This window comes from Pelodiscus sinensis, chromosome 7 (assembly GCF_052426305.1).
Source record: "Pelodiscus sinensis isolate ZL-2025 chromosome 7, ASM5242630v1, whole genome shotgun sequence".
Classification (NCBI taxonomy): domain Eukaryota; kingdom Metazoa; phylum Chordata; order Testudines; family Trionychidae; genus Pelodiscus; species Pelodiscus sinensis.
In genome coordinates this window covers 63,466,450-63,478,811 of record NC_143058.1, presented here as the reverse complement: position 1 = coordinate 63,478,811, position 12,362 = coordinate 63,466,450, and the positions used below count along the sequence as shown (strand labels likewise).

The 12,362-nt window shown below is 44.7% G+C and overlaps 1 protein-coding gene across 2 annotated transcripts in view; it reads right to left on the bottom strand.

Moving 5' to 3' along the window:
- Positions 1-12,362, bottom strand: part of UBE2F (ubiquitin conjugating enzyme E2 F (putative)) — an 89,360-nt gene that overhangs the window by 21,329 nt on the left and 55,669 nt on the right. For both annotated transcript variants that reach the window (XM_075933969.2, XM_075933968.2), the window contains 2 exons: positions 7,969-8,001; positions 3,810-3,872 (listed from right to left, as the gene is read on the bottom strand). In XM_075933969.2, coding sequence (XP_075790084.1) covers positions 3,810-3,872; positions 7,969-8,001 — 96 coding nt within the window. The remainder of the gene's footprint in view (positions 1-3,809; positions 3,873-7,968; positions 8,002-12,362) is intronic.

Sequence of the window (12,362 nt, the reverse complement as noted above, 5' to 3'; positions counted from 1 at the left end):
CAAGCAGTAAGGATTCAAGTGTTGTGCCTTAACACAAACTATTAAAGGATTTTTTCCAGTCTCTGAGAGAGGGCAGACATCTTCGTTATGACTTAACCCTGCTTAATAAGAAATAGAATCTTCAGTTTTTCTACATAAACAGCCAGCAGCAGGTTTTTAATTAGCCGTTACACTTCCTATCAGACAGGCATATTTAACCAAATTGGCTGCAAAAGGGTCTCAGCACTTCAAACTCAAGGCCAGTGAAATGACATTAATAAATCGCGTCTCACTCCCTTTAGTGAATCAAACGCTCATGGCTGCTGGAAGCCACACACGTGATGCTAACCACAAAAGCTCTTTTCTTGAAACATTTTCTTTCAGACCCAAGGGGGCTGTGCTTGAAATGAAAGACAAGTCTAAACGCAGCTCATTAGCAATAACTATTCATTAAAAATCTCAATCACTTTACAGTACGAAAATATTTCTAAAAATACATCCGAGGAGACAGGACCAAACTGCTGTGGCGTGTTAACTTCATGATAGCAAATGTACATTGCAGGAGGCAGCCAGACCACAGACAGACCCAACCGTCACCAACTTTTCTTATCTCATCTCCCACACAGTGGTTGCTCGTCAGGCCCATTCATTTTTGCTGATCGTAAACATTTTTATTCTCCTTGGGTGGCAGCCATTACCATACGCTGCTGGCACATGACGATGCACCATTGACTAGCACGCAGCTTGTCTGCTACTGCAGCTGAGTCATCTCAGTAACAGTTACTATAAGCAAGAGACCCCCAGAACGGCCCTCCGACGTGGCGGGATCTATTCATAAATTACAGCAGCCCTCTGAAGGATGCAACGTGATGGAAAAACGAACCGAAGACGCAATTACAACAAACGAACCTAGCTGAGCGGGACATTTATTAATTTTTAAAATGGCATTAGAGAAAATGACCAGTTTCTGCACAATAAGAAAACAAAGGAAAAGATTTTTAACTTGATAAACTGCTTATAATCTGAAGAGAAACAAGGTGGGAGAGAGAATAGCAATTGGGCCAACTTCGGTCAGTGGAAGAGACGAGGTTTGCAGCCACACAGAGCTCCTCTTCAGATCTGGAAAGGCACTCCCAGCCCCTGAGGGCGATCCCAGACCAGGAGCACAAAGGCAGATTTTCCTTGTAAAAATCAATCAGAGTCAAATGGCATTTTCTCTCTGGCACTCTACATGCCAAATTATAATTTCAGGGATACCCTGGTAGTCTCATTGCTCTCATAGAGTTTACAAAGGGTTTAGAGACTACATCTGAGTTCACTGTCTTAAGCTGCAAAAGAAGGAAGAGAATCCAGCCTCACTCTCACTCCACTCTACTGTCTCCATTTCCTTGTCTAACTTTTTATTTGTGGCTAGTTTCTCTCATATGTAGTGGCTAGTAAACCTCCATGACATCCTCTGCTCAAAAGATGTTCGCTTTTTTGTTTTATCCTATTCCTAGGGAATACATTCCTTTAAAGTGGAACTCAGAACAGGGGCCGGACTCAAACTTTCCCAATATCATTCTGAGCATCTCCACTCCATTTTTCTAAAAAGCACCAGCACCGATTCCTATCAGAATTGACTCTATGTTGTCATAAGAAATCGTGTGGAAACTAAGCTTGAAATACTAGCATTTTTTTTAAAGACATTATCCTTATTGGCTGATTTCTTGTTTTAACTGAACTCCTCCAATCATTGTTAATCTGGAGAATTTCTTTAATCATCATGCTTAGCTTGCACAATAATAAAGCGAGAAGAAGTTAATTACACCATAAGAGCATCAAAACCACAAAAGTATAGCTTCCAGCTGAAACAGGAAACTGAGGCCGTGAAGATATATCTAGCCAATATTCTGCAAAGGCTTCCACGTAACATCTCGGTAACGCCTCACTATACTCTCAAGTGCCTTCATCAACTCTCCATGATAAATCGATTTTAAACTAGTTCAAATGAAGATGCTCTGCCCATGAAAGAGTCTGCATGTCCATATGAGGAACAGACAACATGGGCTGACCAAGACAATTTTGAGTCTTCACACAAAAAAGCAGAAACAGCTTGTCTGGATCCCTCTCCACTTCCCCAAAATATAGGTCATGGGAATATGCACGAATATTCAAGATAAACAGCTCTCGACAATTACAGTCTTATCAAGAGTATTAACACAGCTTCATGAGTTCAGGTTCACACAGAGCCATTCACTTTAAATCTTCACTTACATTCTCTGTTTAAGCAGCACAGTTTTCTAAGCTCTAGAGATTACTCTGGCCAGTCATTAGCCCATTGGTAAACCATATCTGATGTGTGCACTCTTATCATACAGGGATGGTGGGAGGGAGATCAATGGACATTGTTTTGACCAAAGCAGAACTGCTCACCACCCTTAAAAGTCTGCTGTTCCCTCTGGCTCAGTGAAAAAGCATGCAACGCAGGGCTTGTGTGACACTTACACAAGAAGCAGGTGTCTCTTTGGGGGAGTCAAAGGAGGTGTTCTGCTTAAAGACAATGATGCAAACACATGGCAATATGAGGTGACAGTTTCACAACAATTAACAACCATCAGATCCACAGAATATATTGGACTCTTAATGAAAACGTACCTTTGAAAAACAGAGAGATCAGTTATATTTGGGTAAGTTTTAATGTAGCAAAATGTGTGTGTGTGTGGGGGGGGATCATGTTCCGACAAATAAGCACCGTACACTGGAATCATCACTACAGGCAGTCCCCGGGTTACGTACAAAATAGGGACTGTAGGTTTGTTCTTAAGTTGAATCTGTATGTAAGTCGGAACTGGCGTCCAGATTCAGCCGCTGCTGAAACTGATCAGTGGCTGATTCCAGGAAGCCCGGGGCAGGGGCTTCCTGTAGTCAGCCACTGGTCAGTTTCAGCAGCGGCTGACTTGGGGACGCCTGGGGCAGAGCAGCTAGGGTGCTGCTGGGTTGGTCCAGTAGCGCCGCCGCTCCTCGGCGCTACTGGACCAACCCAGCAGCACCCAAGCTGCTCTGCCCCAGGCGTCCTGATTCAGCTACTGCTGAATCTGACCAGCAGTGGCTGAATCAGGACGCCTGGGGCAGAACAGCTGGGGTGCTGCCCGGTTGGTCCAGTAGCGCCCAGAGCGGCGCTACGGGACCAACTGGCAGCGCCTCAGCTGCTGTACCACAGGTGTCCGGAGCAAAGCCATGGAGCACGGGGGCAGCGGGACAGCCCAGACGCGCCGTGGCTGTCCTGCTGCCCTTGGGCTCCGTGGCTTTGCTCTGCTTTGTTCCCCGTCCCCCTGGTCTGCAGACCAGGGGGACGGGGAGCAAAGCGGCAGAACACGCGGGCAGCGGACAGCCCAGACGCGTCTGGGCTGTCCGCTGCCCGCGTGCTCCGTGGCTTGGCTCTGCCTTGCCTCCCCCTCCCCCCCCGTCCCCCTGGTCTGCAGACCAGGGGGACGGGAGGGCGGGAGGGGGCAAAGCAGAGCCAAGCCTCGGAGCGCGTGGGCAGCAGACAGCCCTGTCCGCTGCCCACGTGTTCCGCCGCTTTGCTTCCTCTCCCTGGTCTGCTGGAGACCAGGGAGAGGAACGGCCCCGTTCGTAACTGCGGATCCGACATAAGTCGGATCCGCGTAACTCGGGGACTGCCTGTATTATAATAAAGTTTGTTTTCTGAATGTTGTTTAAAAAGCTGATCTAAGAAGTCACTCTGCATCCCACTGTCTGAAGGTTATAAAAGCACTGTTTTAGAACACGAAAGCACAAGATGTATACTGGTTTGGGAACAAAACGCTTTCAGTACATTGTTGACTCACCTTGTCCCGCAAATGATGTTCTGCAGCCTCAATATTCAAAGGATCATCAAAATTCAAGAGATCCTGGAAGAGAGCCAGGAGAATTTATTTTTAAAGGAGGAAAAAATAATCTAGTTACCGTATCATGCAAGAAGCTGAAAACACATTTAGTGAGATGAAACAAATCATATGAGGCCAATAAATGCAGTGGGTTTAATGAAATTGCTTCTTTTATACCTGAAGACCTCTGGTTTAGATCAGGATGGGGAGAGGGATTACATTCAAACTAGTCCATTGGTCACAGTCCAACCCTTGATTAATTGTTGGCCAAGCGAAAAAAGGCTTTACACACGACTTAATGGCATTTGTCTTATTCTCTGGATATCACACTCTTATTTTTGAACACCGCCTCTGATCAATCCCAAATTTTCCAGGAACGTTCGAGGCAGCAAATTGCAGAATTTGGTGGAAAGTAGAAAACTAGAAAAACATGATTTAGAGGATAAATCAGCCCCGCTGGTTACAAGAACAGTATTAGAGGAACTCTTCTTGAGTGGGGCACCTGCATAGTTTGGAATCGGTCAGACATGGAAACCATTGTGGGAGGGCTTTAGGAGAAACCAGGCCAACACAGTCAGGGAAGCAGCAAGCAAAGCAGGAATAGGATAGTAGTGATGGGGGCCAGGGAGGTGGCTGGAGGAGAAGCAGCAGAGGCCTGGAGGGAATTGGTGGTATCTGGTGAAGGCAGGAAGCAGACAACTGTGTGTGGGGGAGGGAGGGCGAGGGAGAGGGGAAGGGGAGAAAGAGGGAAACGTGAAGTGAGAAGCACGCGCCTGAGAGGGGGAATGGAAGCACGGGAGCAGGTGGGTAGAAGTATGGACATGGAAGGTAGGGCAAAGATATCATCCCTTCTACACTACTCTCCAGCCACCAAATGCTGCAGGCAGAATCAACTCCCGAGTTTCCTGCTGTTGCCTGCTCCTCACAGACAGCAGCTCACCATGCTACTCACTCTCTCTGGGTATGTCTACACTACCCCACTAGTTCGAACTAGCAGGGGTAATGTAGTCATCCGCAATTGCAAATGAAGCCCGGGATTTGAATTTCCCGGGCTTCATTTGCATAAAGCCGGCCGGCGCCATTTTTAAATGCCGGCTAGTTCGAACCCCGTGCCGCGCGGCTACACGCGGCACGGAGTAGCTAGTTCGGATTAGGAGGCCTAATCCAAACTAGCTACTCGCGGCACGGGGTTCGAACTAGCCGGCATTTAAAAATGGCGCCGGCCGGCTTTATGCAAATGAAGCCCAGGAAATTCAAATCCCGGGCTTCATTTGCAATTGCGGATGACTACATTACCCCTGCTAGTTCGAACTAGCGGGGTAGTGTAGACATACCCTCTGGGAGTACAGATCACCCTACAGAAACAAAAAGGGCGAGACCGTCCAACATTAGGCCACATCACGTGGCCTCAGCGTTATTTTCTCTACATTTTGTTCAGACATCCGGTGTGTCTCTACTGGGCCACTTATTCCGGAAAATCAGCCGCTTTTCCGGAATAAGCTGCGAGCTGTCTACACTGGCCCTTGAATTTCCGGAAAAGCAACGACGCTCTACTGTACAAAATCAGCCGCTATTCCGGAAAAACTATTCTGCTCCCGCTCGGGCATAAGTCCTTATTCCGGAACACTGTTCCGGAAAAGAGCCAGTGTAGACAGCCCAGTAGTCTTTTCCGGAAAAGCGCGTCTACATTGGCCACAGACGCTTTTCCGGAAAAAGGGCTTTTCTGGAAAAGCAGCCTGCCAATGATATCCTTTTCCGGAAAAACTGAAAATGGAATAGTATTCTGTTTTAAGCAGTTCCAGAAATTCATGCCAGTGTAGACACAGCCCTGGTGTCCTGTACTCAGAGAAATGCGGGGCAAAGGCACACAAGCAGTATGAAAGGGATATGCACAGCAATCCAAACACTCGCCAATTTACTTCTAATCAGCCAGCTCGCAGCAACGCCTCCCTTAGAAGAAGCAGCTGTCTCCTTTCAGCTGTCAACACTGCAAGCACATTCTCCAGCTTACTGGCCAGACTTGCCCGGTGTCTGTACATGCAACACCCACACTGCTATTTGTGTCGGATGTGCAGAAAGACTGAACGTCAACGCTTTGTTTAAGGAAAGCGAGCAGCCAATGAGACCGCGTGGTAATCGAGTCATCGTGAAAAATAATGAATACGGAAATAAAACCAAGTTCCTCCGGCCAAGGTTCGGGTCAAGTTTTCTAGCAGTTTGTGATAGAAGTGACTCTGTTACAAAAGCGAAAGGCCCCCTCACTGCCACTATCTGGGATTTGCATCTATGGCAATGAATCTCTATGGTCAGTGATTTTTCAATGTCCTTTAAAAACCAAAATCTGAGCAAGATGCTCCAGCAGGCACTTAACTCCATTTCTTTCTTTAAAAAAACCAAGTCCACATGAGGTTCCCCTCCCCCCCCCAGGTTAATTATTTACAAAAAGCCTTTGAGCCCAGGCACAGGGGAAATCGAAGACGCGGGCTGTGAAGTTACACGTCTTCTAGGACATTACAAATCTCTGCAGTCAGTCAGGCATGATCATCACTCTTCGCTGATGATCGCACTGTGCATCAGTTTTATATGCATTCCTACTGCACTCTATGGGTTTCTCTAAAACAGACACATCCTAGTTCTTCAGAGCAGCACAAATATAATTACTCTGAATTGAAAAGAGAAAGTGCTCGTCAAATTTGTTAATTAATTAATTTACTAACGACCCTAGTCCAGGCAAATGAACCCTCCTTGGCCCATGAAAGCGCTAACTTTCCAAGGGTCTTGCAGTCATAGGCTGTCATCTATTCAATGAATTTTAGAAAAATATTCCTGGGGTAACAGGGATAGTTCAGCTACCCAGCTCTTCCTTCAGGGAAAGAGGGACAGACTCCTCCCATCTGAGCTGGAGCTTGGGAGAAAGAGGGCTGGACAGACAGACAGCAACTTGGCTCCCTGTCCCGGGTGCTTTACTGTGAATGGGAGTCGCTGTTTGGAGAACCCAAGGCGACCTGTACCAAGGATGGGAACTGGTAACCAGTTACCACAGGTGATGCTTACCAGGTATGTTACCCGGTGCCGGGGGCAGCCCCCGACCTGTGGCCTGCCATGGGTAGAGGGCTGCCCGGGACCAGAAGTGTCCTGCCGGTGGTAGCAACACCGGGGCTGGATCCCGCTTTGTCGGTTAACTCGTTAAACGCAAGGTTAACCCAACGTTTAAGTGAGGAGTCGGGAATTCACAGCCTGAATCCTGACGGCAGCTGAAGGGCGTGACAGCAATGGCGCGCAGGTGGCCAGCTTGACCACAATCCCTCAGCTCTCGTCCTGTGAGCTGTCCATTCCCAGCAGTCAGGGGAGCAGAGCTACCTCGGCTTGCTTCCACCTAGCTAGCTGCCAGTTTTTTGGCCTCTGCTGAATATCTGAGGTGAAGGTTGCTGGCTCCAGTCCTGCCTGTTCCTGCTACTAATCCAGGGTTTTACATGTTCCCTCCACTCCTCCCAGCTGCACTGAGCCCTAGGCAGCTGTCTCTTGTATTGGAAAGACTTGGCTTCCTGCTCCTGCCACCTCCCTTACGATCACATAGGATTCCAAGGGGGCAATCTCATGTTTTAATTCAGTGTCTCATTCTGGGGGGTGGGAGATCCCGGGCGCCCCTAGCATCTCCAACGTGTGTTTAATTACTACAACTGTCAATAGTTAAACCCATCTTGGGCAACTGGTTGCCCCAACCCCCAATTTTTCAGAGTGACGGCGTTGCCAATTAATGGCAAAGCAATCCTCACATGCCTTCTTCTAGCGCGGCACAGTAACTCATGGAACAAATTAAGCATTTGTGGAAAACCCTAAGCAACTTGTTACCAATGATTTGTACCGCACTGCAGATTTGTAACTATAACTAAGAAGTAGTATTAAGGAAAGCAGCATTTATGCTTCTGTGAGATAAGTGACATTGTTAACTACACAAGAGAAAGAATTAGTTCATGTATGGGACTAATTAAACACCACTGTAGTCAGACGAAACACAAATATTAACTGTAAGAGAGACTTGATCAGGTCTATTCCAAGTAATTTTGAAAATCACTTACAGGGAAAACAAAATGTGTATTCATTGCATAGCCTTACTTACTGTAAATAAAGAGTTCAATCCCCAAACAACATCCTGAAAAGGAAAAAACAACAGAATCAGTCGTGTGCATTTAAAATATCTGGACAATTTCCCACCCTTGACATTTCTGTTAACCCAGCAAAATCATGGGAAATCTGAAATCTAAGAAAGGAGGAAGGTATTAGGTGACTTTGTATCCAAAATGTTTAAAACATTCCCAATATTTATTTCAATATATAAAGTGCCAAAAAGCACGTATCCAGTGCTTGAAAGCACCTCTGACCGATCTAAAAACCAGCAAATACAAGTAGAGCTTGGTGAATAATTTTTCTGTGATTGTCACATCAGTTTTAAAATGTTGTATAATATTCACTCTCTGCAGCCACACTTCTTTCTGCACTCAAGGGAAACAAACAATATCAAGTGACTGAGCACGCCAATGAAAACTGAACTACAAAATACAGTACAAGATATCGGCATCCACAGAAGTGGCTCCCCGTGGATAGAAAGCTGTTATCTCCACATTTGCAGGATTTTAGATACAAACTTTGTATCTGCATCTGTATCCACCATAAATGAGCCGCAGATACCTACATTCACTTCTGCGGATGTGGATACCTGCGGATATAAAGAGGATCTGTGCGGATTTGCAACAGGGCTCTAATGAACTTCACCACTCAGATTTCAAATAGGTGATATCAGACACTTCTGGTGAATTGGATGTGACCTATCCATAACATACACAAATATTACAAATTGTGGGTCAAAAAGACACAAAACATCCCATATGAGAAAAATGATCTGGATATGAATATTCTGAAAAAAAGAGAAGAGGCTATATCTATCAAATTATTTACTCATTGCAAATTATTTGCTCATCTCTATCTCCAAGTTTTCTATAGCACAGTCCATGTGCATTTGCAGTCACAGAGAAACCAGTGAACTAGATGGAAACTAGGGATGTAGAATCCTGACTACTCTGTTAACTGGTTAAATGTTAGTTTTACCACACTGGGGCTGGGGTTGCCACCCGACTCCTGGCCCCGCTGTAGCTGGTTCCCAGCTCCAGTCCTAAGGCAACAGATAAGGGCGATACTTATTGAGTAACCAGTCAACCGTTCACATCCCTAATGGAAATATTGCCCCCTCAGACTGCCTCATTTAGTGTCTCTTGATGAAAGATTTTCCTTAACTCCAGTTCCATTAGTTTCGGGCCTACAGGTTTGTGTCCGGAGTGCCAAATTTCACAGGCTGACAAACCAAGAGCATGTTTAAGTGATAAGACAAGAGATTGCAAAACAGAGCTCCCAGAAAACCTCTCAGATTATAGCTTCAATTTAAAAAAAAGGTAGGTTTTATACAGCAAGATACCAGATTTACACGTTATACATCCCAGTGTAGATTCCTCCTCAAGATGAGGCGCTACTGTTTTTACCACGAGACAAAGTCCCCACTGTACAGTAACACCACAGTGCTCTCTCCACTGGGATTTTACACCCGAGAAGCTAAGGGAGGGGCAGATGTCCTGCTCTATCCCCACACCTTTTCTGGTCGTGCAGACAAACCCTTCGAGGCACAGGCCTTCCCACTACGGCATAGAAAACAAATAGCATTTTATGCCCATGTAACACCTTACAACATTGGCTGATATAAAAGTTAAGCTAAAATGCATCCATTTGTTCGTTTACTCCTCTGGTCCTTCTGAACTGCGTCAAAATGCTGAGCAATTGCAATACATAATACATTAGCAACTCCATCAACAGCATCAACAGGTTACAAATGATAGCAGAAGACATGGTGTCAGCATCACCGAATCAATAGGTTTTTTACTATCCCATTTTCCCTGGCTCTGTTTATGTATTTTATACAAAAACACCCTCCGGTCATCTATTTTTAATCATGGAGATCAGCAAAGATACATTAGGAAATAATATTTTAGCCTGCTCAGCACTTTCTTCTAATGGCGTTTCTGAAGCCATCAGTGTGCTAGTAAAGACCGTAAGCTTTGAAGTTGCCAAGATATTCCACATGGACAGAACATTATTTTTTAATATAATAAAAGAGTAGGAATCTAAGATGTTTACAGTGCACCAATAACCTGGAATTCTTCAGAATCATCCACCAGAATCATCCACTAGCAGACTAGCATTCATCTTGAGGGCCAGACAACAAAAGCATTTAGGAAGAGAATGATGTTTTTTCAAAACTTAGGAGCCAACACTTACTTTCTTCATTTTAGTACCATCGGTTTGTTTCTCAGACAGGGTTCCTGTCATAAGAAACTCAGTAAAAGACAACAAAATATTGCAGAAACTTACGTTTGCAGGAGCTGACAAATGGGGAGAGGCAGGAAAGGCTATGAAATAGGATTTTGGAGCCTCATGGAAAGGACTGGAGATCTTCAATCCTTAAAGACAAGGGAAGTGGGCACCAAGGATCTTCTGTCCCCTCTGACAGGGTTCAGATGCAGAAAGTCTATCACAAATTGTGCAGCATTTGAAAAATTCTCTGAAAGGCTTGAAAAACCTTGAGAAGTGTGAGATTTGATTTACAGCCCATCGACTATCACATCCTGCAGTGTAGCTCCAGGAGCGTACATGCACTTTAGTGCTACAACACCAAAAAAACCTTCCAGAATTAACTGAATCCAGAATTTTGGTGTCAATTTGTGTGTCTACAAATATATAGAGAAGAATAGTGCTATAATATTTTTCTCTTGAAATGATACAGAGTTGCTGTTTATTTTATAAGTAATGCAGTGGCAGAAACTATTTTGTTCAGTGCATAAGGGAATGGAAGCTTTTAGTACTGTGTAAAAAGGGTTTTCACTGGGTTTCACACCCGATCTGGTATAAACAGTAGCTCAAAGACTCATTTTGGCGGACAGATTCAGCAGCAGATAAGAACAGTTCTGAGGAACATCACAGACTCTACAATCTGGCTAAGGTTTCCTCTACAGGGCAAATCCACTGAAGAGGAAAAAGCTCCATGTGCCCACCTCCTTGTTCTGCCATAGTGACACCGAGGCAACCAAAAATGTAGCCCTGTGTAAAGAAGTCATGCTGTCTATATATGTCTATAAATGCTGTACATGTTAATAGACGTGATTCTGAATAGCAATGCTACATATGAGTAGGCTACTATGCAGAAAACCCTGAAACATGTCAAACAATTCGACTCACTAGAGGGTTGGGAGACCAAAATGACTTGGGGACCGGTTGGAAACTAGTTGATTTGAGAATAAATAGAAGAACTGAAAAGGGAAGCAACATGCAAAGTATTTTTTAATCACAAATACAATACCTTCAACAAAGAAAACAGCAGCTATCTGTTCCTCTGGATAAATGTAAAGTAATGCACGTTGGAAAAAAATAACCCCAACTATGCATATAGTATGATGGGGGCTAATTTGGCTACGACAAATCAGGAAAGAGATCTTAGAATTATCGTGGATAGTTCTCTGAAAACGTCTACACACTGTGCTGCGGCGGTCAAAAAGGCAAATAGAATGCTAAGAATTATTAAGAAAGGTATAAAAAATAAGACCCAGAATGTCTTACTGCCCCTGTATAAAACTATGGTACGCCCACATCATGAGTACTGTGTACAGATGTGGTCTCCTCACCTCAAAAGAGATATTTTGGCCTTGGAAAGGGTGTTCAGAAAATGGCAACTAAAATGATTAGGGGTTTGGAACGGGTCCCATATGAAGAGAGGCTAAAGCAACTAGGACTTTTCAGTTTGGAAAAGAGGAAACTGAGGGGGGATATGATAGAGGTCTATAAAATCATGAGTGGTGTGGAGAGAGTGAATAAAGAAAAGTTATTAATTAATTAGTTCCCATAATATAAGGACTAGAGGACACCACATGAAATTAATGGGTATCAGGTTTAAAACTAATAAGCGAAAGTTCTTCTTCACACAGCGCATAGTCAACCTATGGAACTCCTTGCCAGAGGAGGCTGTGAAGGCTAGAACTATAACAGTTTAAAGAGAAGCTAGATAAATTCAAGGAGGTTAGGTCTATAAAAGGCTATTAGCCAGAGGGTAGAAATGGTGTCCCTGGCTTCTGTTTGTCAGAGGCTGGAGATGGATGGCACAAGACAAATCACTTGATCATTGTCTTTGGTCCACCCGCTATGGGGCACCTGGTACTGGCCACTGTCGGCAGACAGGCTACTGGGCTAGATGGACCTTTAGTCTGACCTAGTACGGTCATTCTTATGTTATGTTCTTATGAAAAACTAGTAGTCTGTGGATTAACAATAACCCATCCAGCATGCGACTGCACTCAGTGGCCGTACATCTTGTGGAACCAAGAATGCAAAACAGTGCACTGGTACCTGTAGGATACTAATGCTAAAAAATAGCAACAATTTAAATTTAAAACACATCTTTAACAATTCCACTGCTGA